This window comes from Lissotriton vulgaris, chromosome 10 (assembly GCF_964263255.1).
Source record: "Lissotriton vulgaris chromosome 10, aLisVul1.2, whole genome shotgun sequence".
In the NCBI taxonomy this organism is placed as follows: Eukaryota; Metazoa; Chordata; class Amphibia; order Caudata; family Salamandridae; genus Lissotriton; species Lissotriton vulgaris.
Window position 1 is genome coordinate 842,421,866 of NC_141698.1, and position 27,682 is coordinate 842,449,547.

The following is a 27,682-nucleotide window of genomic DNA, read 5'->3' on the forward strand; positions in this document are numbered from 1 at the left end:
GGGTGGCCCAGGGCCGGGTCCTGGCCGCGGACAGCTGAGGAGTACCAGTGGGGTAGCCCAGTTGGTCCTTACAGGAGCTTTAGAAGGAACCCTAGGGGTTCACCGTGGCATAGAACAGGAGAATGTCCCGGCAGTGGCGGGCCTGCGTCCGTGTTCTATCGCCCCAAGCAGGGAAGTCCATCACGGTGGTGATTGTTCTCCCCTGCGTTTTGGCTGGAAGGGGGTTGTGTTGGACTTGGCCCGCAGGGCAGGTTCACCCCTAGACTTTTTGCCTTATTTGTGACCCTGTGTTAGTGATTTTTGGGTCTCTGCGCACTTTCCCCTGAGTCCCAGAGTGAAAGTGCGTGCGTGTAGCATGGCTGGCCTGCCCTCCCATAGGAATGCATGGGGAATGTGTGTATCCCTGGTAGTTCCTGATGCGTGGGGAGTGCAGGCTCGAGTTTGGTATGCCTGAACTCGTGGGAGCGAATGCTGCAAGATGGTGTCTGCGGCATGTGTGTGTCTAGTTGGGAAGTGCTACTTCTGGACATTGAGATATGTGTACAGTGAGGGTGCTGGAGCGTGATTGGCTGGAGCTGGCTGGCATGCCAGGCTCCAGGAAGTCTGGATGGGTCTGCCCGGTGGTGAGTGGGAGATTAGCATGAGTGATGTGTGGGAGTAGTGTACCTGGGTCCTGGATGGGCTGGGTTTTCCCCACACAATGCTGGCTCCGCCCCCCTGTGGTGTGTCTAATGACCCTAGCCTCCCCAGTGAATGAAATGGGTGGTTGGGCCATCAAGAGTGCTCCAGAACCAGCTGCGACTGGTTTTCCCCCCACCCTGCACATTGTAACAAAGGAATTTACAGTATAAGAAGGGGCTGTGTCCCCACTGAAATTGTTCTTCTTTTGGAATCCTGCCAGAGGGGGCTTGTGCCGCTGCTGGGGCCAGAAGGACCGCCACTTGGGGAGTCTCCCTGCCTGGAGACCCAGTGTGCTGGCTCTGGCCCAGCCTTGCCCCCCCTGCCTGCCCCCAGCCCTGCTGGAGCTCTGCCCTGTCCTCCAGTGCTGGGGAGCACTGAGGACTTCTTGCCTAGCGCTTGGGAGCGCTTTATTTCACTTATTGCGCTTGTGAGCGCTGTAATTACAGAGGCCGGTGCCCACCAGGCACTGTCCGCCCCGAGCGAGTGCACACCTCGCTGACTGTGAATTGCTGCTGGGACCGGGCGCTGTTCCTTGCCAAGGATCGAGTGCCCACCTCGAGTAAGTTCTGTGCCGAGATCGTCCTGAAGTTGCGAGTGCCACCTCGCTTCTTAATTTAATTGGAGCCGGTACCCACCCGGCATTGCCCCGTGTCGTCCTCGCAGAGGAGAAGCCGAGAAGGAGAAGCCACCCGCGTCATCGCCCTGCCGCGCTGGGATTAGCCCAGCCGGCCGAGCCTCCGGCCGCGTCATCGGGAAGACCGGAGAAGCAGGAAGCAGCCTGCCGCGTCTTGCCTGGAGCTCCCGAGTGGAGAGGAGCCCCGCCCGCGGCCCAGCTGAGCAGCCGAGGCAGCCGGTGAGTGCGGGGGCGGGTTCTTTGTTGTGCTGCGGGCGGCCCCGTTGAGAGAGGGTCGCTCCGACAAGAGGGGCCAGTTCTTTGTTCGCGCCTGTGATTGAGAGCCTGCGAGGCTCTAGGCGGCCAGTATTTCCCGAGTCCCCCGAGAGGGACTCCAATGATTGTGGCAATCAGTGTGCTTAGAGCCGCCCCGGTTGGCAGCGGGCCGCTCCCACGATCTTGGGGGCATTTTCCCTTGCATCCCGAGTCCAGGAGGGACTCCAACCCGAGCCTAAGAGAGGCTCCAACGAGAGAGAATATCTCCGCGTCTTTGGAGCCACGAGGTGCCCCGGGGGCACCAAGTGATTTAGAGCCCAGCGTGGCTCTTGGCCAGCATTATTGCTTTGGGTCCCCAGAGCGAGGGACCCCCCAGCCCAGCGAGGCTGCACCTTTTCTGTTGCTGGAGCCCCGAGAGGCTCAGCAGCCCCCCCTTACTGGTGAGAGAGCCTAAGAGAGGCTCACCAGTGCCACAGTGGTGGTTCTTTGAGCCCAGAGAGGCTCCAACTTTGTGCTAACTTTCCCTGCTCCAGTTGTCCAGCACTTAGTGGACAACTGCCACGTTTAGGCCCTGACATTGGGACACCGGGACAGTCACAGGTGGTGACTGGTGAGTTTGGGGACATAGTTAGTGATTTTACACCTCTGAATGTTACGGCATCATGTGTGTTGCTTTTGCACCCCTACAGGTAGTGTGACGTGTAGGTGGTTGTTTTCTCCCTAGTACAGGTGGTGCTAGTGAGGCCCTGTTACCAGTAATTACTGGTTGTATGCTATTACTGAAAGTATTGCTATTACTGAAAGTATTGCTTTATTACTGAAGGTATTGCTAAAGTGCTATTACTGAAAGTATTGCTTTATTACTGAAGGTATTGCTAAAGTGCTATTGCTGAAAGTATTGCTTTATTACTGAAGGTATTGCTTTATTACTGAAAGTATTGCTGCTAAAAGTGTTGATACCCTTGACAGTGGTTCAAGTGGCCCTGTCCTGTACAAATATCCCTTGTAAATTCCGCCCGTGCCTGTTGGCACCGTGTAATAAGATGTGTGTTTTATCTGATGTATATTTTTATAATACAAAGGCTATTTTTACATAACCTTGTGTGGAGTGTATTCTTTGTGGTGGGCCTTGGGTGTTGTTGCTGGGGTGCGTGCGCAAATACTTAACTTACATCGCCTCCAAGTTTAGCCTTGACTGCTCGCGCCACGTTACCTAGAGGGCGAGTAGGGGTTATCTTGGCGTGTAACTCCCTTGCCCTGACACTTAGAAGTGGCGATCCCTGACTGACCTCGACGCGAGTCTTGGCCGGCCAGGGTCCCGGTTCTAAAAATAATTATCAAGCTTAGCATGTTTCCTGCACTTGAAGCCATTCCCTCACAGCAGCATGGACCTGATCTAATAAGACTGAACAATGTTGGTGAAATTTCAACAACCTCTATTTGGTTAGAAATGCTGCACTGTGGTGTGTTTGAAAACAGCCTCTAATGAATTTGAAATCTTGGGATGGCTCTATTTGAGATTTCTTGTAGTTGATAAGCTATCCACCATTTAATAAGGAGTTCACCGTCTAAAGTCCTTTCTTTCAATCGATCATGGATCAAGCTGTTGTCCAGATATGGATGCATGAGCATTCTGTATTGTGTAGGGTTTCTATCCGGGGAGCCAACAACTTCATGCTTACCCTCGGAGCGGTCTTGAGAAAGAAGGGGAGGCCTCAGAAAAGCCAATGACAACCCTTTACACAGAATGAAAGGAACCTCTGATGAGATGGAATCACTGGTACGTGGATGTATGCATCCTGTAACTACATGGCAATCATCCACTGCCATCTAGAGGACAGGGGAATAGTCTTCTGAAATGTTTCCATTTCAAAGTGAATTGTCTCTATGCAACTTATTTAGATGGCATTTTCCTGAGGACTTTAATGTCAGAAATACAGAGGACTAAGGGCCATATGTATCAAGATACCAATTAGCGATTCTGTAATAGCGATGTTTAAGAAATCGCTATTTCAGAATCGCTAATTGGTATGTATCAAGAAAATCGCAATTTTTTATTGATTTCTTGATATTCCTTAATTACGAATTCCCAAATTGCGAATTCGCAATTAAGGAATACTCTCCCATTCATTTCTATGGGCCTCCTGGCCCATAGGAAGGAATGGGAATTTATTCTCAATTTGTGATTCGCTATTTGCTAATCGCAAATTGAGAATAATTCCAAGAGTGCAGGGGTTTCCTTAAATGCAATTGCAAAATTGCAAAATAAGGAATCGCTAATTTTGCGGTTCCTTATTTTGCACCCAAATTCTTTCATACATACCATTTTGCTAAAATGAGTTCTGCGAATTTCAGTGTTTGCGAACCCATTTGGCCTTCATACATATGGCCCCTAACCTCTTGACCTCTTTCTGATGAGGAGCTGGAATCACAACTTTTTTCCCACTAGTTCACAATTACGAAACGAACAGCTAATTGCCTGTCATGATTTTTGGGGAAAGTGTGGGCACAGGGCAAGAATCTTGAAGGACTGATTTGAAGTCCAGCGAGTAACCATAAAGTATGTCTAGAACCCAAGTATCCAGAATTGAGCTTTCCCAAACCTCCTAACCTGGCAGAAAGGGAAAAGATGACCTCCAACTGGATCTGGATGGCATGGCCAGGACTGAGGTTGATACTTTGACAAAGAAAAAGCTAAACAGCCTGCCCCTTTGGATCAAATAGAAGAAGGTGGTTGGAACTTACCTCTAGATGCGGAGGATGGTAGCATTTTTGCCTATATCTGCATGAATGACGTTTATAATAGATGACCTGGACTGGCCTTTAAAAACTGAGCATGCTTTGATTCTTAAAGGCTCTTTTAATAATAGCTTTCAACTGACCTCCAAAGAAGGAGAAACGCCCCAAAGAGAAGCCTTCTTTTGAGCACCTGACGCTTTCAAGTTGAAGAGGTACATTTGTCTCCACATTGCTACCACAGCATTAGTAGCAAAAACACTTACCTTTATCTCATCACAGCCTAGAAACACAATGAGCTTAGTCAAGAGTTCAGAGAAATCCTCTTGGACAGATGTAGCTATCATGTGAAAGTCTTTTACAAGAGACTGAGAAAAGTAAACAACATAACATGTCTAATCTTGCTAGATTTAGATCAGCCCAGCATACCTTTCTCCTGGAAAGCCTATACCATCATCTCTACTGCATCATCCACTTCACTTGAGACCACTGATGAATATTCTTCTCAGTTTACCAACATAAGATCCATACCTAAAGTGTCAGGGAGCTCAATTTCGCCCTTAGACAATGGGTACAGCGTTATAAGAAATGTTTGCACTGGTGTTTGTTTTAGATTTTCCCGTTCTTTAGGCACTTGATCTCTATCCTCCTTGTTCACCAGCAGTTTAGGGGGAGGAATAAACTGGAATTGCCGATACATTGGTAAAACCAGCCGCCTAGAGGAATCTAGAACTGTTGAAACATTCCAGTACTGGTACAGGGTATCTCATCTTCAAGTTGGAGAATGCATGCCAGATATTCAAATAAGGGAGTCAACTCAGCATTCAGAAGAACCTTCCTTCTTGGAATATGGTCAGGCTGTACACCATCATCAATTTTCATGCGAGCAAAGAGTCTCTAAAACAGATCCAAATATAGGACATGTCTGATAGGAGAGCATCCTTAGCTGTCTAATGAGTCAATTCTGCAGCACTTATCTGTTCTATTCTCTTCCCTATCTCTGGAAGTAGGGTGGCTTTTACCTGTAAGTTTAAAATGCTCCATCTTTTACCAAGTACTAATCCCCTTATAATACTCAGTTATAACCCATAGATGACCAAAGCTCTGACCTATTAGTATTTCTATAGCGCCTAACTACCCGGAGGCCTTGTAGCACTTGTAGAAAAGAAAGGCAGAGCAGAGCCAATCCGCAGAGCTAGGGTAGCATTCCAAACAGGTGTGTTTTTAAAAGCTTACAAAAGGTCAACAGATTGTCGTTCCCCCGCATAACTGGGGGAAGGGAGTTCCACAACTTAGCAGCGGTGAGTGAGAAGGAGCGTCCGCCCCATCTCGCCTTCCTTATTTTCTTGATAGTGGCCAGACGTAAAGAACTAGAGCGTAGGTATGATGTTATTAGTGGGTGTAGAATGAGTGGACCAGTTTTTCATGTGGCTTTGTGTGCCAGACACATAGCTTTGATTTGTATCCTGGCAGAAATTGGTAGCCAGTGTAGCTGTCTCAGTGCTGGCCTTGCCGATTGCCAACATGGAACCTGAAGGAGCATCCGTGCAGCACAGTTCTGAACTACTTGTAGTTTATTTATTGTGGCCTGGGGGGCTCCCAAGTACAGGACATTCCCGTAGTCCAGGCGGGACAATATGAGAGCCTGGACCATTATCCTTCTTGCCTCGAAAGGAAGGAGGGGAATAACTTTGCGAAGCATTCTCATCAATCCATACCAGATTGAAGAGAGTGCAGTAGCCTGATACACAAAGTTAAGTTAGCTATCAAGCCAAATGCCAAGGCTCTTTATCTGTGGCTTCGGGGATGGCGCAGGACCCAAGCAAGACGGCCACATGGAGACAGAGATAGTGGGTGATGAATTCCCCAACAGCATAATCTCTGTCTTGTCCCCGTTGAGGCGAAGGTAGGAAAGCTCCATCCATCTGGCCACTGCTTCAAGGCAGGGAGCCAGGACGCTAGATGAACCCTTATCGTGGTATAACGCTACCACTAACTGGGTATCATCTGCATAACTGACGATCTTAATGCCAAATGGATGGATAATCCCCACCAAAGGCCTCATATAAATATTAAAGAGCGTCGGATTTAGGGCCGAGCCCTGTGGGACCCCACAACCCAGAGGTAATCTGGAGTAGACCTCATCTCCCTCGAAGACCTGGAAGCGGCGGTCACTGAGGAAGGATGAGAGCCATGTCAGTGCAGCACCCAACACTCCAACACTCTTGAGTCGGTGGGTCAAGATGGTATGGTTGACCGTGTCGAACGTGGCACTGAGATCTAAGAGAATAATTGCAGCCACTCCCCCTCATCTACCAGCCTCCTTGCCTCCTCTGTTACCACCAACCATCAAGAAAGCAGCATCCTGCACACCACTGCCTAAGATACAGTGTGACAGAGCTTGATGTCCTGAAAAAATCCAATTTCTAACGCATTATAGCTTAAATAAGGCTAATAAAAGATCTCTGAAAGCTGCCCTGCTAACTATCCGTATGTAAATAGATACCAACAATGATTACATTTTAATGAGAATTGCTTTGCCAACTCCCTAGAAGCCTGCGCCTATCGCTGTAAGCTGGCATTTCTTCTCACATCTGGTATTAGTGGGGACTCCTTTTGAAGCTCCTAAGCTTCACCCTGACTAAACTATGCAGCTCTGTAGCAAGAGCCACCCTGCAGGCCCCGGAAGTGGAAGCAGAGTGCACGTGCCGTGATAACACTTCTTAACTTCGTTAATGCATCTGTCACTCCTAGATCACTCCCCATCCAAAGCAGAGAGGGGGGAAGCCGTTTCAGTACTTGCATAAAGCGTACTATAAAGCATCAACTGGCACATGCATCAACGTGGGCTTTTGCGATTCCTAGATAGCAATTTTTTAAGGAATCGCTATTTAGGAATCGCAAAAGCCTATGCATGTTGGAATCGCTATAAAAATAGCGATTCCTAAACATTCCTTAATTGCTACTCGCAAATTGCTAGTCGCAATTAGGGAATGCTGTCCCATTCATTCCTATGGGCCTACAGGCCCATAGGAATGAATTGGAGATTGCATGAGCAATTTGCGAGTACCAGTAGTTACTCGCAAATTGCTCATGCAATTTCAAGGGTGCGAGGGTGTCAAAATGACACTCTGTTGCACCCATGAAATTGATCTCTGCACATATGTTGCACACACACATGCCCTAAGGGCATGTGTGTGCGCAACATGAAACTTTGAAAAATGCACACAAGTGCATTATTCAAACTTTTTGCAAATTACCATGAAGTTCAACTTCATGGTAATTTGCTACTCCTATTAGCGAAATCACTTTTTTTTTTACTTTCATGCATTGCATGTAAGTAATCTCAATTTGGGATTGCTTAAATGCAATCACAATTTAAGGAATCGCAAATTAGAGATTCCTTAAGTTGTGATTTTTGCATTTGGGATGATGCATCCCAATTGCAAAAATACCAGTGGCAAAGGGGCTGATTCTGAGAATCCGCCCGTTTGCCACCGGTATTTGGTTTGATGCATAGATATTAGATATTAGATATTAGATATTAGATATTAGATATTAGAGGGGGTATTTCTAAAGCGCAGCGTTCGCTCCGGAGGGAGCATCCTGGCGCTGAAATTCCTGAAGGCCCAGTCGTGGTAGCAGTAGGAGGCTAGATGGCAGCTTTTGTCCAGTCGTCGGGAAGGTTAAAGATCCAAGTCTTTAGAAGTTTTCTGAAAGGTTTCTCAAGGGCTTGTTGTCTCAAGTGTTTGGCCATGCTGTTCCAGGCTTTAATGGCCAGGAAGCTTAAAGTTTTTCCACCTTTCGTCTTCAAGTTGTACCTGGCGGGGGACATGAGGTTGTCCTGGGCAGAACGGAGAGATCGACTTGGGTTGTAATGGGGGAAGCGTCTGGTTAGATATTTTGGACCAGTTGTGTTAAACGCCCGAAAGGCGATGGTAAGTATTTTGAAGAGTATTCTTTTATGGAGGGGGAGCCAATGCAGGGATCTAAGGGCTGCGGAAGTAGATGATTTCCGGGGCAATTTTAGGACCAGTCGGGCAGCCGTGTGAAGAACACTTTGAAGTTTGGTCAGTGTGAACTTTTTTGTCCCCGCCAAGAGGCCGTTACAGTAATCTATGCTTTTTAAGAAACAGGGGTTCAAGGTAGGCCTAATAAGGTCCTAGAGAGAAAGGTGAAAGTAGCGAGTATTTAATAAACGCTAGGGAGCGAAAATTGTAGGTACAGGTAGGAACTTTTATTTACTATTTCTTTTTTATAGATATACACAAATATTTATACTGTATTTCAGGTGCTCAAGTGAATAGTACAGTGCAGGACGTGACATAAGTGATCAAAGTGAACGGACTGTCACACAACAACAACAAGGCTAAAAACACAACAATTATATACAATGGAACGAGTGAAATTCCTTGGGTGGGTCGACGGCGTTTCGATCTATATAACTTTAGATCATCATCAGGACTGATGAGCCTCCTGAAACTTGCCGATGCGTTATCAGGCAAGGATGCTTTATTTTGACAGTATAACTGAATTGGTTGTCGCTTTCCAGAGAGAATATTGGTTTTAATCAAACAAGATCTCTCAATGGGATGATCCAAGTAGCGCTCAGCCACTTTTAATTGGACGAGGGTCCTACTTGAATTGGTTAATTAAAATAAATGACAGTATAGGGGAATCCGTTAGCGTGTTCGTCGCTATGGCAATAGGTAAATATTGGAGCCTGGAATTAATCCCGGCGTGTAGGCGTAGCATGAAAGGGGGTCCGAGTGCCTCGCTGACAGCTGCTCACCTGCGAGCAGCTGTCAGCGAGGCACCGTCGACCCACCCAAGGAATTTCACTCGTTCCATTGTATATAATTGTTGTGTTTTTAACCTTGTTGTTGTTGTGTGACAGTCCGTTCACTTTGATCACTTATGTCACGTCCTGCACGTCCTGCACCGTACTATTCACTTGAGCACCTGAAATACAGTATAAATATTTGTGTATATCTATAAAAAAGAAAGAGTAAATAAAAGTTCCTACCTCTACCTACAATTTTCGCTCCCTAGCGTTTATTAAATACTCGCTACTTTCACCTTTCTCTCTAGGACCTTATTAGGCCTACCTTGAACCCCTGTTTCTTAAAAAGCATCGTTCTACCCCAGGTTCGACTTTATGGGGTTCCCTTGTTCATAAAAAATGTTACAGTAATCTAGGCGTGAGATTATGAGGGCCACTGTTACTGTTTTCCTGGCGTCAAGTGGAAGAAAGTCGAAGAACTTTCGTAGCGATTTTATTATTCCAAAGCATCTGCCGGCAACATTCCTGGCGTGCTGGTCGAATGATAAATCTGAGTCGAAGAGTACACCGAGGTTCCTAGCTGTTGTTACGGTCTGGGGAGGGGCAGCAGAGTCATCCGGCCACCAGAGGGCTGGGCAGAAGGAGGTGTTCTTTCCGATGGGGAGGATCTCTGTTTTGCTAGAGTTACATCTGAGATGGTTAGTGTCCATCCAGTGGAAGACCGCTGTTAAACAGTTTTTGAGATTGAGTTCAGCTTTGGTTGAGTTATCCTCTAGGGGTACGATCAGCTGCGTATCATCGGCATACGATGTTACCGGTATGCCGAATGATTCAATCAGGGATAGGAGTGGGATGAGGTAAATATTGAAGAGAAGGGGACTCAGGATGGACCCCTGAGGTACTCCGGAGGAGACCTTTTTCTCTTTGGAATGGAAAGGGCCAAGAGCAACAGTTTGGAGACTGTCGGTAAGGAATGATTTTATCCACGATAGGGCTGTTTCTGAAATCCCTATGTCTATCAATCTGTTGATCAGGATTGAGTGGGATATGGTGTCGAACGCTGCTGTGAGGTCGAGAAGTATGAGAATAGCTTTCTTCCTCTGGTCTTGCAGCGTTTTTATTGTATCTGACAATTCAATCAGAGCTGTTACGGTTGAGTGTTTGGGACGGAAACCAGATTGTTGCGGGTGGAGTATATTATGAGCTTCCAGATAAAGTTTGAGTTCTTTGTAGACCAACTGTTCGGTTATTTTTCCCAGAGCCGGGAGAAGAGTGATCGGGCGGAGATTGGTCAGGTCCGACGGGGATTTGTTAGCCATCTTCATGAGAGGTTTAACTATACCCTTTTTCCATAGGCGAGGGACAGATCCGGTGCTAAGCGACGAGTTGACTATGTCGTTAATGATTGGATTCACCACGTCTATGAGTTGGTGGAGAATCTTGGGAGGACAGGGGTCGGAAGGGGAACCAGACTTACATGATAGGATAACTTCTCTGGTTTGAGCCAAAGTAACAGGGGTGACGTTTTTAAGGCTACCAGCTAGGGGTTCTAATTGATCAGAAATAAGAGCCACTTGAGGTGTTTGTGGAGGGGGGAAATTAATTTAGATGGAGGCGATTTTTTTCGTCGAAGTAGTCTGATATTTTGTCGCAAAAAACTTGGGATGGGGGGATTTCGGGTTGAAGTGCTTTGGGCTGGGTGAACGATTTTACTATTGAGAACAAAGTTTTTTGTTTCTGACTAGCTTCTATAATGGCGTTGACGTAGAAGATTTTCTTAGCAGATTTGATGTTAGAAAGGTAGTTTTTCCTTAGTAGGATATAAGAGAGACGGTCGTCATTGTCGTATGTTCTGCGCCATTTTCGCTCAGCTTTCCTGCACAGTAGGTGAACGCTAGCTAAGGCAGGGGTGAACCATGGGGAGTTGGTTTTGTTTTTTTTATGAGTTCTGCAGAGACGATTGGTAGGGTTCCGGTTTTTAATTTCTTGTGAAATCCAATTATGGAAGAGGTTTTCGTCAAGTTCGATGTTCCCAGATAAAGCGGGGGACTGAGATTGAAGAATGGGGTTAAGGGTAAGGTTTTCTTGGACTGTTTTCCAGTTGACGGAGTTGTCACGATGAGGATTTGTTTTATTGACGGTTTGTGGGTGTACATTTATAATATGGAATGGGATTAGGCTATGATCAGTCCATATCTGGGGGAGAGGGGGTAGGGTAGTGAGTGAGGGGAAATTGGTACAGACGCCGTCTAGGGTGTGTCCTAGTAAATGAGTAGGCAAAGTGACACTTTGTTGAAGATTGAAAATTTCGAGGGTCTGTAGAAAACTATTGGTTTGTGAGTCAGATAAGGACTCGAGGTGTAGGTTAAAATCCCCAAGAATAGTAAAATGTGGGTAACGGAGTAAGAAGTGTCCCAGAGAGTCGCTCAGGGAGTCTAGGAACTTGGAAGCATTTCCAGGTGGACGGTAGATCAAACCACCTGAGAAGGAGAAGGATTGACTGAGTTTAATAGAGAATCCCATGCTTTCTGTGTCTGTTAAGGGGTCTAAATTAAACGTATGACAGGTGAAGGAATTTTTCAGTATGATTGCAACTCCACCGTCTCTTCCTTTCAGTCTGTCTTGTCTAAAGAAGGAATAACCCTGGGGGATGGCAATGGCTATATCCGGGTTGCTGTCTTCCGTAAGCCAAGTTTCTGTAATCATAAGACAGTCAAGATCAGAGTCTAGGATGAGGTCGTGTATGTCTTGGCAATGCTTACACATAGACCGGGCGTTTATCAAACCACCTTTGAAGGGCGGCGAGGAATCCTTGGGGAGGGGTAGGGGGGTGAAGAAGCGGGCTGGGTTTATAGTGGGGGACCAGCGGCAGTACTTGCAGCAGAATGAGTCGGAGTATTTTGAGAAGTCAAGTTTGCAGGAGCAGTAGTTGTTACCCTGAAGTAGGTGGAGGTCGCTAGGAAGGTACCTGATGTGCGTGGTGGTTTGGGCAGAGTTTCCTGCGCCTGTCGCGGTCTTGGCACGGACGGCGCGCAAACGGCGCTCCTGCTGCGCTCGTCCGCTGCGCTTCCTGTGCATGGACATTTCTACCAGAAAGGGGGCGTGGCCTAAAAGGGGGCGTGGTCAGCGCGCACGCCTGTGCTGATGGCGGCCGCTTATGGAGTGAGAAGAAGGCGCGACAGCTATCTAGGTCAGCGGTGCGCTACAAGCGAAGAATTGCAAGATTAGGCGAGCAGTATTTTAAAATACACAAGTAAGTGACACCACACAAGATTTTACAGTTTTAAAAAGCAATGTGAAAACATTTCACTCGTACCACCAGCTCCCGGCTTCCGCCTCAGGACTGGGTCAGAAGGTTACTGTCAGACGCTAGTTTTCAGCGTGTATATAGTCAGATAGGGGGCGTGGCCTAAAAGGGGGCGTGGTCAGCGCGCACGCCTCTGCTGATGGCGGGCGCTTAGGGAGTGAGAAGAAGGCGCGACAGCTATCTAGGTCAGCTGTGCGCTACAAGCGAAGAATTGTAAGATTAGGCGAGCAGTATTTTAAAATACACAAGTAAGTGACACCACACAAGATTTTACAGTTTTAAAAAGCAATGTGAAAAGATTTCACTCGTACCACCAGCTCCCGGCTTCCGCCTCAGGACTGGGTCAGAAGGTTGGGGGCTCCAAGAGCACAGTATATGCAGTGAGATTTGCAGAACTTCTTGTAGATAATTAACTGTCACCATAGGAAACCAATGTAAAGCCCGGGGAGCAGTTATGTGCGCTGTGATTTGATGACCAGGGTGAGATTTTGTGCAAAAGAAGTTGTTTTAAAACGTTCTTCAGAGACCTCTGTAACTGCTATTGCAATAGTGTAGGCATGATATACTCAGGCTACCACCCCAGACTACTGTGTGATGCAAGGGAAGAATGACTGAATTATATAAAATTAGGCCTGGGCAGAGTTCACAGAGTTCCGCTAAGAAACCAAAAAACTCTGCAGCGCTATGTGGATTCCTGCAAGTAGTGGAGTGTGTTACTTCGCCTGTTCGCGCTGATTTTCGTACCAGGTGTTTGTCCTGCACTGTAAAGTCACAACGAACAGAACCTCATTCATTCCAAGAGGGCACTGCTTCTCAAGTAATGTTCAACTCGAACGGGAGCAACCATCTGCAACCCCCACATTGACAAATCTTGATGGGAGATGTTCTGGAGTAAGAGTGTCCACACTCGCGCTCACCAACTTAATGTTGGCGAGCGAAGAAAACATTCTGCATAGGTTTTTTACGCTACACAGAGCCGGAGTGGGAAAAACACCACAAGCGGAGCGTAATTCCATGCCCAGGCCTATAAAGAAGTCACCAATCAAACTCTCAACCGTAATACAAGAAGCACGAACTCTGGCACCACCACCGGTATCAACCTTAGTCATAGCAGCACTAGCACCTGCATCAGCCCCTTTGTCACCAATTACACCTAAAACAGGACCTGCACTTCTGCTATCACCTCAACCAGGATTTGTACAGGCTCTTTCCTTAACGAAACCCATATCAAAACCCGTACCGACCTCATCAACCTAACCTACACCAACATCAGCATAACCAACATTGCTCTCACCCACAACAACTCCGGGACTCAAGGCAAAAACCCTGACAGGACATGGATTCCACAAATAGTAGGTCTTAGAAGGCAGAGCGGCAAGGTGATATGTAATATGACGGGAAACATCCTTAACAACGGCGTTTTAACCACGACTTACCTGAACAACGAAGCCAGAACAACTTAATATGACAGATGGCGCATGTTAACACATTGTAGAGGAAAGATGAACACTAGGGCACAACAATATGGATGTAGGCGAGGACACAAACACTCGGATAGAAATAATGCATAAGCCATTGTCTCTAAAACATGCAGTGTTTGGACAGCATAAAGGCCGTTCCAATGGCCGAAAGTTGTTACATAAATTAACATAATATTACATCGTTTTGAAACAAAAAAAAATCAGTGAGATTAAAGCTATATATCAAAAGTGTGCATATAATCCTTGTTGTAGGCGGATATATTTCAGGTTCATCATCAAGTGGCAAGAGGTAGATTAGCATTCCGGTAAAATGTTTTTGCATTGTTTTAGTGTCTCACCCAGCTAGCATTGATCTACCCGAGCCACAGACACATATCTCAACTCCAGTAACCCGCAACTCATTGCTATCATTACTGGTAAAACTCTTCTATGTTTGTTCAATAAAGTCCATGTCAGTTCTCGCCAGTCCAGTGCAGGGTATGCATTACCGTTTCTGCCGACGTGCCTAAAGTTAGAAAACATATAACCACATATGAAAGTATGTATTGATCATGCCCTAATTCATTGATTAATGTGTTTTGGCAAAGTCAACTTTTGGATCTGTTAATTCAATCAATGGTGCAATTGAACAAAATAAATATTAAAATTCGCCCAATTATATAATCTAAAGTACTACAAATGTTGTAGTAGAAATAGCTGTACTCTATAATTTTATTTAAAAACCGTAAAAGCTCAATCAAATAGTTTTACCAAAGGTCAAAATAAACATTTAAGTGACCTATGGATCAAATGAGGATAATAATGCTCCTATGAAGTAAGATAATTCCACTCACAGATTAGCAGAAAAAAAGCAGTGTAAAAGATGCACTAGTGTTAAACTGCTCCACTAATTCAAATCCACATTAATTGACAATATTAATATCATATGCACTAGAAATTATGCTCAATAAAATAGGATGTGCAATATATTGTCCCGTATGAAACTTTTAATAGGTACTACAACATTTTCATTACCTAATGAACTGTCATTCTGTGAACTAACCCATTATATACTCAAACTATTGTATATTACAGCAGCTATTGCAACTGTGCTCTTTTCTTATTTGTTGTGTGTGTTATTTTTAAGGTGGATGGATGGCTCCCCAGTTATCTATAATGCATGGGCTGAAGACGAACCCAACTTTGCAAATAATGATGAGAACTGTGTGGTTATGTACAAAGATTTAGGTGAGTGTAAACCATGCCCAGATGTCACCTATTGTACTTGTCTTTTAATGTATGGCTTTGTAATGCTTACCAAAGTTTAGTGCGTTATATGAACTAGTTTGCAGCCTATTAAATTAATGAATTCAAAATGTAAAATCATAGTATATACAGAATTAATGTAGCTAAGACAATATATACGAACTCACTGTGTTTTAGCTGTAGTTTCCTCAATAAACATAAAATACATGAATGAATGACTGGTTAAATGAATGATGCATGAAGGGAGACAATGGTCAAAATAAGTTACTAAAAAGGACAATTTAGATATCTTACCTGCAAAAATAATACCTGATTTTCAAGAAATTTTAAAATTAGTCGAGGTCTTTCATGCTGTCACTCCTATCCTTACTCCTCAACGTGTACCAGGAGGTAATTGAGGAAGGTAGTGTGACTTCAACTGTAGCCGAATCTACCATATCCCTGATCTTTAAACCTAGCAAGAACTACACCAAATGTGGATCATACCGCACCATCTCCATCCACAGCATAGATGCCAAAATCCTTACTAAAATACCGACCCTGTGGGTTCAACCCTTAAGTGTCGCCCTAATGCATCCCAACCAGGCTGGCTTCATTCAAGGGTGCTCTCCACCTTCTGAACATCAGAGTAATGGAACCTAACAATCCATCCTGGTCACCCTAGACACTGAAATGTGTTTGATAGGATTTATTGGGACTTTATTTTTGGATTTCATAATTGTATTAAGTGTCAAAAAAGAAGGTAGAAAAATTAAGGGATAAAACAAAGAAATGAAAGGAGGCACATAATACACAGGGAATATGAATCATAGTCACATGGAACAACTTGGTACAGGTCTTACACTGTTGTAGATAAAGTAAAGTATACAATGTAATAAACCATGCAGTTTACCATACATTTTTTTCATGCATTTTTAACAGCCTGAAGTGATGATGGAAAGATTGAGAGATTAGGCACAAGTTGAAAGTTTTATGCACATGGTTAGGTTAGGGTAGAGCAAAGACAGAGGGGGTAAGATGGGGAAATTGGTTTGGAATATGCAAGCTTATGGTGGTTTGTTGGTAGCAAAATAGTTATCCAGAGATTCCCAAATGAGTCTGAATTGTGATTTCCAGGGGGAATTCTGATGTGGAATATTGTCCGCCCATCTGATGTGTGTTATCCAATTAATTCGGACTTAAAAGGAAGCCTTGTGTGTGTTATTCCAATTAGATTAAACTATTTTAATTGCTGATGTTAATAGGAGGTTTAGTAGGGTGCACTCTGCAGAGTGCTTAATGTAGGGGTCAAGAAAACGTTTAATGAGGAAGGAAAAATCTTTCTTGGGTTGGAATTTAAATAGTTTTGAGAGAAACAAGAACATTTTGTCCCAGAAGAGGATCAACGATTTGCAGTGGAATATTAGGTGTGCAAGGTCTTCTTTCTCTTCTTTGCAGTCCCAACAGATAGGGTTTCCTAAGATTTATAGGGAGTAGAGGTGAGAAGAAGCCTAGTAGACTTTGTGTAGTAGCCAATATTTGGAGCGGGAGAGTATTGGGGAGATTTTGTGGGTGGTGACTGATTGCCATATGGTGTTACAATTGGAATTTGTGTAGGTTTGGAGAAGTGAGAGTCCCAAAATGTTATGTTATTGTCTAATTTTGTCGTCTTGGGATGTAGCGGTTGGTAGAAATTGGATAATTGATGGCCCAATTTGTTAAATGTATAGATAAGTAATGAGAGGGATGGGTCCCTGTAGTGGTTCCTAGATTTGGAAATGGCCACTTTAAGTGTAAGGAAGTTATAACATTCTGGATGTTCCAGATGGAATTGTGATTGTAAGTTCTTAAGGGATAGTTGTGAAGATTTAGATCCAAGTTGTTGCAGGAAGAAGATTCCCATGTTAATCTATGATGGCGAATGAAACATTTTCCCTTTGTATTTAATGTTCAGGTTGTTCCACAGGGAGGCTAGGACAGAGAATGTTAAACATGGTAGCTTTTTATAGATGGGTAGTAAGACATTTTGGTGTTTTTAATATATATTTAGAGTTGGTGAGGTGCTAGTGGTTGGATGTAAGAAGCGTTTAGTGGGTCTAGATTGTTTAAGATCACTGTTTCTACTTCCAACCAGACTGGCGTGTAGGTATAGTTATCTGGGGTTTGGGTCCAGTAGGAGCCTTGTTTGGCTAAGAAGGCAGTTAAGTACTCTCTAAAGATTGCTAAATTGATGCCTCCTAATGTATTGTGTAATTTAAGTTATTTCAGTGCTATTCTTGCTTTTTTGTCTTGCCATATAAATCTTGATATCTGTTTGTCTAACTTTTGGTGGAAATCATTTGCTAGGAATAGTAGAAGCATACTGATTAAGTAATTAATGATTGGGGTGGCCATCATTTTTATTGTCTCTATTCTGCGCAACTAAGTGATGAATTTAGGTGATCAGTTGTCTAGATGGGCTTTTTTGAAGGGTGATTGTTTTCGTTATCTTTGATGGTGTCTGGAAGTTCTGATCCAAATTCAATTCCGAGATATTTAATGTACTGGTTTTGCCAAGTGAGACCAGGGTTTCCTAAAATATCTTTAGTAGGATGTAGGTTAAGAGGTTTAACTTCAGATTTGCCTCTGTTTAGTTTACAGCCCGATACCTCCAAGTATTGTTTTATGGTTTTCATGAGGGCCTGGATAGAAGGGCCTGATTCTTCTGTGACTATGAAAATATCATCGGCGCAATCAGAGAGTTTGACCCATGTACCTTTGAAGTCGATTTCAGCAATGTTGGGGTTATTCTTTATGTCTCGGAGCATAGGTTCTAATGCTAGAAGGAAGAGGGAGAGGAAGAGTAGGCAACCTTGTCTTGTACCATGCTGTAGCTTAAGTGGGAGTGAAAGTGATCCATTGATAAGAATACGAGCGTTTGGGTTTTTGTAGCGAGCCATGATCATCTTTATGAAGTCTTCACCTAGGTTGAAGGCTTCCAGGGAGTGTTGGAGAAAGATCTGTAATGCGCTTTCAAACACTTTCTCATCTTCTACTGTAATTGCGGTGGAGGGTGAGGTAGATGATTTTGCATTATCGATGACATGGCATAAGAGGTGGGTATCGTCATTTGGCATACGATTCTTTAGGAAGCCGACTTGGGTACTGCTTATTAATTTTGGAAGGAGGGTGTTGAGGCAATTAGCTAAAATGTTTGCGTACATTTTCTAGTCTATGTTTATCAAGGAAACGGGCCTATAATCTTTGGTTAATGTTAAATCTTTCCCGTCTTTTGTGATTACGACAATGTTCGGTTATGCCATTGTACCTGAGATAGCACCCGATTTAGCAATGTGGTTAAACAGTGATAGCATGTTTGGTTGGAGTAAATTGGCAAATGTTTTACAAAATGTAGCTGTGTAGCCATATGGCCCAGGATCTTTGTTTTCTTTCAGTGTACCGATTGCGTTGGTTATTTCGGTCATAGATATGGGATTACTTAGCGAAGTAAAACGTGGGATTTGCTTATGATCTAAGTAGCTCTTGCAGTGGGCTGTGTTGGTGGTCTTGTCGTTCATATGTAGCTTTTCGTAAAACTGTTTGAAAGTGTTATAGATTTTTTGTGGGTTAGTATGGGTCCTACTTGTGGTGTCTTTGATTACTGTAAACTTTTTTGGGTTTTGCTTATTTTTTAGGTAAGACGCTAGCATATTTCCTGCCCTCCTAGCTTCGCATAGTCTGTGGCTCTTAAATGTATTTATTCAAACACAGGCTCTTTCATTTAGGATTTTGTTGTAGTCATATTTCTTCTGTGTGAGGAGGGATAGGGTATCTTTATCCAGATATTTTGTGTGTCTCGGTTCAAGTTGTCTTTTTTCCATTTCCAGTTTCACTCATTTGGCGTTATTCGCTTTGTTGATTTTTATTTTGATATCTATGAGAATATCTCTTAGGGTTGCCTTAAGGGCGTTTGTATGTTTGTGTCTGGGAGGTCCTTGTCAATAGGATAGTTAGATATCACTTCTTCAATTCTTTTTCTATCATCCGGTTTGGATAAGACATCTTTATTGAAGTGAGGGGAATATTTTGATTGGGGATTTTATGTTGGTACCTGCTCTGCTAGGTTTGTGTTGATGTAGCAATTATCTGAGATTAACATCGGAGAGATGTTTGTTTGTTTGATTAGATGTGTATAGGAGCCAGAGAAGTAGATATAGTCAATGCTTGTGTAACAATTGTGTGGTTCTGAGTAGAATGTGTATTCTCTGGGGTTGTGATGTTGTAGATGCCAGGTATCATTAAGTTTATATTTGGAGCATATATTCTGTAATACTCTATATGATTTGGGAGGGTGATAGTTGCAGGTAGATTGGTGGTCCAAAACTGTGTCTAGTCGTACGTTAGGGTTCCCTGATAGTATACTAAGGTCATTTTGAGGTAAGTGACTTAACTTGTTAGATATCTTATTCCAGAAAGTTGTGTCATCCTTGTTAGAGCCATATAGATTTAAGACATCAAAACGATCCTCCCCATACGTAAGGTTGGGATTAGTAGTCAGCCTTTGTCTTGTGTATTAAAGGAATGAAGCGTAAGATTACAGTGTTTGGAAATTAAAGTAATTACTCCAGGTTTTTTTGCCTGCCGGAGAGCTAACTGCCTCCAATATCCAATTGTTTTAAGAAGGACAGCTTCTTTATAAGTGATCTTAGTTTCGTAGAGGAGTATAATATCTCCTTGGATATTATATACATAGTCCAATATTTTGCAGCATTTTACTGGGTCATTTAGGCTCTTCACATTTAGGGAGACAATATTAAGATTAACTGCAATATGTTGTGAAGCCGTGTTGGAAAGTAGGATGATTTGTAATTATTAGGCAGTATGTGTCTCCTGATGGGTATTGGTGGGAAGAAAATCTTCGATGTAGATGTTGTGTCTGACAGGGCAGATTTTCTTTTTATGTAGTTGTGGGTTAATAGCAAGCCTGAGAGTAAGGCTGTTAAGCAGTCTTGTCCATGTGACAAGTGTATCTTTAGGTGTTAGAAGGAAATAGGACGGGAACAAATAAAGGGAAGAAAATAGTGTACAAAGCATACAATAACAAAACCCCTTCCCTACTAAGGGTGGGCAGAATTTGCATAATCGCATTACGCAAATCTCTGCGAAACGGTAAAAATCTCCACGAACACGCAGAAATTCCACGAACACGCGGAATTGCTTGTTCGCGATGCTTTTTTCCTGTTCGCAATTGTTGTTTGCGTGCTCGGGGGAAATATCTCGTGAACACGCATTTTGAGAACGCGAACAAGGAAAGAATTTCGCGAAGTCGCGGAATGCAGAATTTTGGGCAATTTTGCGTTCTCTGCGGAACGCAAAGTTACACAAATTCCGCAAATTCCGCAAGCAGAATGAAATTTGCCGTCCAGGCCTAATCCCTACCCTCTGGCAGCAAATGATAGCAAGTAGAAGCTCACAGCATTACACTGACTGTCGTGGTCTCCATAGTAAGTGCAAAACATACGTTTCTCTGGGATCTGCACGAAATGAGACCGATGGGTAGATTATCAGAATGATCAATGAAGAAGTCTGTATTTGTGCGCATAGGTCGCCGTTTTGTATACCAGCAGGGATTGGCAAGGGAAAGTAAACAAGTATTTTTGGTTGGGTCTTGTTTGTCCGCTGTGGTGAGAGTCAGCACTAGAATCAGCTTTGAAGGCATTGGTCTGCAGTCTTGTTGGAGCGGATGTTCTCTCCGCTCATTTGTAGTGTTGTTACAGCATGGTGGCCGCCATTTTGATTTTAGGTGGTTAACAAGCAATTTTGGAGACGGGAGTGAAGTCTCAAGTAATTGTTTCAGACAAAGTTTTTATACTCCCGGTCACATATACGATGGATTGGTGTGGATTAAATGGTTGCTGCTGTGTGGTATTCTAAATATATTTCGTGCTGTGCACCTTAGACAAAAGGTTTGCCATCGCCATTATCTGCCTCCATCCTTAGGTCAGGCATATAGTTACTGAGTAGAGAATATTGCATCTGAGGCTTCAGCGATAAGCTTAGGATAGTTAAAACATACTGGCAGTACCTCAATTGAAGAACTGGTGTGGCAGTAGGTAAATTTCTGGGTGATAGTGCATTCAGTTCCCTTGGGTCTTCTGGTTGCTGCTGTCATGGTGCCTGTGTCAGATGTCATGGCCGCCATCTTGTTTCTGGGACGGCGAATAAATCATCAAAGTGTATTGTTTAATCTCCTTATCTCGGTTGATCACTCTGATATGTTTTTTGGGCTCCAGGCAGTTTCCGATCACGGAATATGCTCATGGCTTATTCAGAAATGGTCTCTGGTGGTTCGCTATCTTCATGTTTTGCCCCATGCTGGAAGGAGGGACATAGCTAAGCAACCATGCGTTTTGCAATCCAAGCCACACCCCCTACTGGGAGTTTATGACTGATATTTGCAAGCAGCAGGGAAAGGAAATCCTTTCATACCCTGGCTTTTGGCAGGATACCAAGCTCCCTGTGCCAGAATCTGGAGTAACAGACTTCTTTCAGATTGAGTGGAAATCAACAGAGGAACGAGGCAGGGGAGCCTCCTGTTCCCCTCCACTCTAGCCTCCCACTAAAACCTCTACTGGGCGCATCAGGGCTAACCCCGGATCAAAGGCATTCAGTTCGACCCACAAGAGCTGAAACTGACTATGTTCACCAGCAACATTCTCTTGTCACTGTGGGACTCTCTTGGCACCCTACCCCAACTGCTTGAGGCACTCCACCGTTATCAAAGGATGTCGGGGTTCAAAAGTAAGGTTACTAAATCAGACATTTTAAATGTGTCCACCCCTAGGCCAGTGGTACAACAAAACACTCACTCACTTCCTTACGCTGGGCTTCCTTGAACATATACTACATGGGATGAGCAATAGCATCCTCCCTAGCTAAAATGAAATAAATCAGCTTACAATGATCGATGCAATGAATCCAATCACAACATACTCGCTGGAAATACATAATCCCACACCTCCTAAGCAGAGTAGGGCCTACAAAATGGCTAAATTGCCAAGGATCCCCTATTTATTTCAGACCTGGTTTCTCCAGATCCCATGTGATTATGCTGCTGACCTCCAGTCAATTGTGGGACTCCTTCATATGGCAGGGCAAGGCTGAGAGAATTTGTCAGAAGCAGAGTGCGCTGAGACCATGTCTGGGGGACTGGTGATTCCTGACCTTTCCCATAACTATGCAGTGGCTCACCTGTGCTTCCTCATTAATTGGATGAGGGAAGAAACTGAAAAGGAATGGTGTATGATCAATCACATGATAGCAGTGGTCCACCTGTGGGAAATTCCTTGGCAACGTAAATCTAAGCGAACACAGACACTCTATTTCTCCCCAGTCACAAGGCCAAACTTGACGTATGGCATGGAATGGGAGCCAAATATGGACGCACCTCTTTCTCATCCACATTCATACCCCTCTGGGGAAATCGTGAATTCATGCCCTGTCTGAATAGACTCTGCTATTGCAAATGGTTGGGCGGGATACAAAACTCTGCTATTGCAAATGGTTGGGCGGAATGCAAAAATTGTCTCCTGGAGACTGAGCAATACCACAGGTTGCTGCTTCACCCTTGGCTGCTGAACCCTACATTTAAACAGGGAGGTGCGAGAGCCCTCAAACCTTTTGAAAAATACTTTCTACACTGCACAGGAGCTAAACATGCTGCATCCATTAGCTACACCATGCTCAATGTCAAAAGCCCTTTGGTATCGCAATGACAAAAGAGGCACCACAAAAAACACATTTCAATGAGTTTGGGAGAAAGAAGTAGGCATTACACTAGATGACCAAGATCAGTGGAAGTAAATTCTGGTCCGCACCAACAGCTTTGTGTGCCATGTAGGATGGAGAGAAACATTATTCAAAGTTCTATACATATGGCACTACTTCTCAACACGACTAGCCTAAATACAAATGGGGGAAGACCTTTATTTTTTCAGAGGATTCATGGAAGAGGGATCCCTGACCCATATATTGTGGTCTTGTCCTAAGATATAGCCATTTTGGTTTTTAGTATTAACCACTATAGAATAAATCACTGAGTCAGACCTGGATCGATGCCAGAAGGTGATCTTATTGGCACCCTTGGCAGGCTGGTTCCACTTTCCCACCTCCTTCTGCCTGCCAAGCAAACTATCTTGGGACTATGGGAACAACAGGTGCCACCCTCGGACCATAAATGGATTGAGAGGTTGCGGTGAATCCTAAGTATAGACAAGCATTTTCAATGCAATGGTTTCGCCTTTGGAAAAGTTTGAGCTATTGGCATTGTTAATGACCAAATTTTTATTTATGTGTTGGTTTTGAAAACAGATAAATAAATGGCATTGTCACTTACATTGTTATTAGCGTAATCTTTGCAGTCTCTAGAACTCTCTAGCACTCCCTAGTTACTCTACACTCCCTAGCACTGTGCACTCCCTAGCACTCCCTAGCTTCCCTAGTCACTCCGCACCTCTTAGCATTGTGCACTCCCTAGAACTCTCTAGTCATTTCCTAGCACTCCTTAGTCACTCCCTAGCACTCTGCACTCCCTAGTACTCTGAACTCTCTAGCACTCTGCACTTTCTAGTCACTCTGCACTCTCTAGTCACTCTGCACTCTCTAGTCACTCTGCACTTCCTAGTCACTATGTACTGCCTAGTCACACATGCACTTAGAGCTACACACACCCCCCCAGAGCCACACACCCCTCCCAGAGCTACACACACCCCCCCAGAGCCACATACACACCACCCTAGAGCTACACACACACCATCCTAGAGCCACATACACATACACACTTTGAGCTACACATATATCTCTAGCACTCCCTAGCACTCTGCACTCCCTAGCACTCCATAGCACTCTGCACTCCCTAGCACTCTGTAGTCACTCTGCACTCCCTAGCACTCTGCACTCCCTAGCACTCTATAGCACTCTGCATTCACTCTGCACTCCCTAGCACTCTGCAGTCACTCTGCACTCCCTAGCACTCTGCACTCCCTAGCACTCCCTAGGACTCTGCACTCCCTAGCACTCTGCACTCCCTAGCACTCTGCACTCCCTAGCACTCTGCACTCCCTAGCACTCCCTAGCACTCTGCACTCTCTAGCACTCTGCACTCCCTAGCACTATGCACTCCCTAGCACTATGCACTCCCTAGCACTATGCAATCCCTAGCACATACTCCTAGACATACTCATCAAAAAACCTCCAGGATGCAGCCACCTTCGGGTCGTGGCGTCAGTCCCAGGTGTATGTGTGCACACTCCTTGCCTCCCACTGTCCCACACTACAATCACACACAGATCCGACTAGCGTTGTGCTCTAGTGCTTATGTGTGAAGAGTACCCCCCCCCCACACACACACACACACACTCAATCACGGCCCTGTGTGCAGCCCCCTTCATTACGCTCTGTCCCAGACTGGTGCCTGTGAGGTAAGAGGCCTTGCTTTGACGCCACGACACGCAACCCTGTGTGTGTAACCGCCTCCGAAATGCAGGGTCAAGCTTTGCTGCTCCACACCCAGCCCCCGCAGCCCCGCCCACCACAAGCGTCTTTGGGCACCTATGTCGTTGGAGGCGCAGCGCGGAGTTCACGTGTGACCTTGGTGTGTCACACCAGTTTGCCATGCTAGTTATCCATGTGTTTCAATCATGTGGCGCCTTGGGTAAAGTGAACGCGTCTGAAAGACGTGGGATCCCAGCAGGTAAAAAGTCATTGGTGAGTACCCTGCGTGGGGTGCGCAGATGAGTCCATGGCGCACATCCGCGGGGCCTCAGCACTGCACGGCCTCGGACTATCACTGAACACAAACTGGCATCTCCTACCCTGTTTAAAGGTATCTGCGCGTGACCTACATCCAACCCCCCGCAGAGCCGCGCTCAATTAGCCGCACGCTCACACACCCCGCATTTTCTGTGGTATTTCAGAGAGTGTTTGTACTGACAGCCAATTAATTCTGCTCCCCCCAGCAACAAGTTGTGTTCTGCGGTGTGTGGGACATGAAACGGCCCAGCCTGCGGCGCCCGCCATCAATATTTCAGGCTGTGGGGAGCGCACCTCGTCCCACAGAGGAGGAGTGCCTGGGGCCCTTTACGTCGACTTCTCGCAGCCTCTGCAGGCGCCATCCGCCCGGAGCCGGCCTCTCCCGAAGCCTGTCTGCAGGGGGCAGTAGTAGGGTTCGGGTGGTGCGGTCCATATCCGGTCAGTGGCCGTACTGATCTCTGCGTGCCAGGGAGCACACCTCCACGCGACTGGCGGCGCCTTGGCAATCGGATTAACAGCTCTCAGAATTACAGTCAGAGAGAGCTGTGTCTGCCATCTGCTGGGCTCCTCGCCGCTCATTGCATCTTTACACTACTTACACTACAACCACAGGCTGCGCTGCTCGCACTGCAGCCCACAGACATTCTACTTGCCTAAAGGAAGTTGTTTTGATGCCACAACACACGTGCTGTGTGTTCTCACTTGCATTATAGCTCCCAGATGTGCTACTGCAGCTCTATCCACGCGCCTCTGTTTACACTACAGCTCACCGGCCTCTTACCTAAAGCTGCAGCCGGATTGTTGCACTACTTACTCAGCCCACATGTTGCAGTACTTGCAGTACTTGCACTACAACCCCCACGTTGCACTATTCACGTTATTGCACACATGTCAGGCTGGTCTTTTATCAATGCAATCTGCGAAGTCGCCGTTCTACATTGGCTGTCCAAAGGGTCTGCCTACACCAGACCGCATCCATTGCACGACTTGCCCTTCAGGCCACATGCTTCCCTACTTCCAGTACAACGTTGCGCCACCGTTGCATCTTAGGGTGGGGTCGCTTTGATGAGGGGTGAAACGCCCCACCGACCACGCGCATCGTCCCCTATGAAGACGGCGGAGCACTACCTCGTGCCATCTACGCTCGGGCCGCCCAGGCAAGCCTCCCCATAACCTAGGAGAAAACAACCTAAAGCGGCAACCACCAGTGATGTGACGCCTGTTAGGGAAGCGACACACCATCCCTGTGCTCCTCGCTGCACGGCCCCCACATGGGACACCAGTTCCCTTCCTCGACCACACCACGTGCACCAAATCCCCACCGCAGAAGGTGGGGCTTGAAACCACGACCTCGATCATGAGTCGATGCCTACACGCAGAGCTACGCGACACAACAAAACAGTGTGAGTAGCCCAGCGGACACGGGCATGAACAGGCGGCAACAAGAGACGACTGAAGCCACGAGCCAAACACGAGCACATACTCTGAAAAAAAAAACGTGTTAGGACCATACTGTGCAAACAGAAACATTAACAACACAGGCATGTACAGACAACAGCAAAAAACAAACAAAAACGTAAAACCAAAGACAACATGAGACAACCACTTCGGCCAAAGGCTTTTCCAAAATGACAAAAACATCACGGGACCAAAAAAAACCAACAACACGCCCACCGCCGAGATAACGCGCACAGAGGGGCGGAGAGGGAAAAAATCGCGGGAACGCCCCCGAATCTGGTCCGGCATTGACGGACAGATCCGGCTTCCAATGGCTAGCCTCCATTTATGGAGCTAGCCAATGGGAGCCGGGGGACGTTCCTATAGTCCATATTGTAAACATTAGATTTCGCCTGCGCGAACTGCTTGCGCAGTAACGCCAGGCGAAACCTAAAAAACTAGCCCGAGGTAAGGAAAAACACATTCACCAAACAATGGAGTTGCTTACTGGAATAAATTAGCAGAGACTTTAAGGATTTGTCCATGCTTTACCATCTTTCAATCTGCGGGTTTGGGGTGGGTGAGAGATGGGGTGGGGGGGGGTCTCAGCTGAGAGGGAAGGGGGTGTTGTGCCTGGATTACCTGTTGTCTAACTTTAGATTTTCTTTGTCCTTTTCTATCAATCAGTGAACAGTTGGAATTTGTTTCAAAATGCAGATTAAAATGTATTTAAACCTAATATCAGCCGAGGTTCAGCTTTATCAGAAGGCAGGGAAAGATAATTGCTTTAATATTAACAGATTACATGTCCACATAACCAGCTGTCAGGGGTACCACTTTTGACTGCAGAACTGAGAAAATAAATGTAAAAAATGATAACTTTAATCCATTTTATGCTCTGGCTACAGACAAGATCAGCTATCTCATTAGACTTATGTTATCAGTGAAAATTTGATACATAACATACTTAGAGAGAGGTACAGAGTTAGTGTCCTTCAGTCATTGCTTTGCTAAAGTGTCATTCATATATTGGGGTGGTGACTAAGACAGCTGAGACGTTCTGTAGGGCCAGGGTTCGTCTTTCTCTGTGGTCGGGAGAGCATTTTCTATAATGTGTAAGGTAGCTGACTCCTGCTCCGTGATCTGAAGACAGATTTCCAGTCATGTAGGAGACGGATGGCTCAGATGTTATTTACCGTAACGCTGTGCGTAGACTGTCTTACTGCTGTACTGTCCAATGAGGGTAGATAAGTGATAGACTATTAGCTGTTGAGTTTGTCAGAGTTTAGTGTGGAAGTATGGGAAGATTTCCTCCCACCACAACAAAAGAAAACTTGCTGAAAGAGCCATTATGG

At 45.3% G+C, this 27,682-nt stretch overlaps 1 protein-coding gene across 1 annotated transcript in view; it reads left to right on the plus strand.

Moving 5' to 3' along the window:
* Positions 1–27,682, plus strand: part of LOC147688873 (macrophage mannose receptor 1-like) — a 731,375-nt gene that overhangs the window by 463,771 nt on the left and 239,922 nt on the right. The window contains exon 19 of the mRNA XM_086941773.1: positions 15,004–15,104. Coding sequence (XP_086797899.1) covers positions 15,004–15,104 — 101 coding nt within the window. The remainder of the gene's footprint in view (positions 1–15,003; positions 15,105–27,682) is intronic.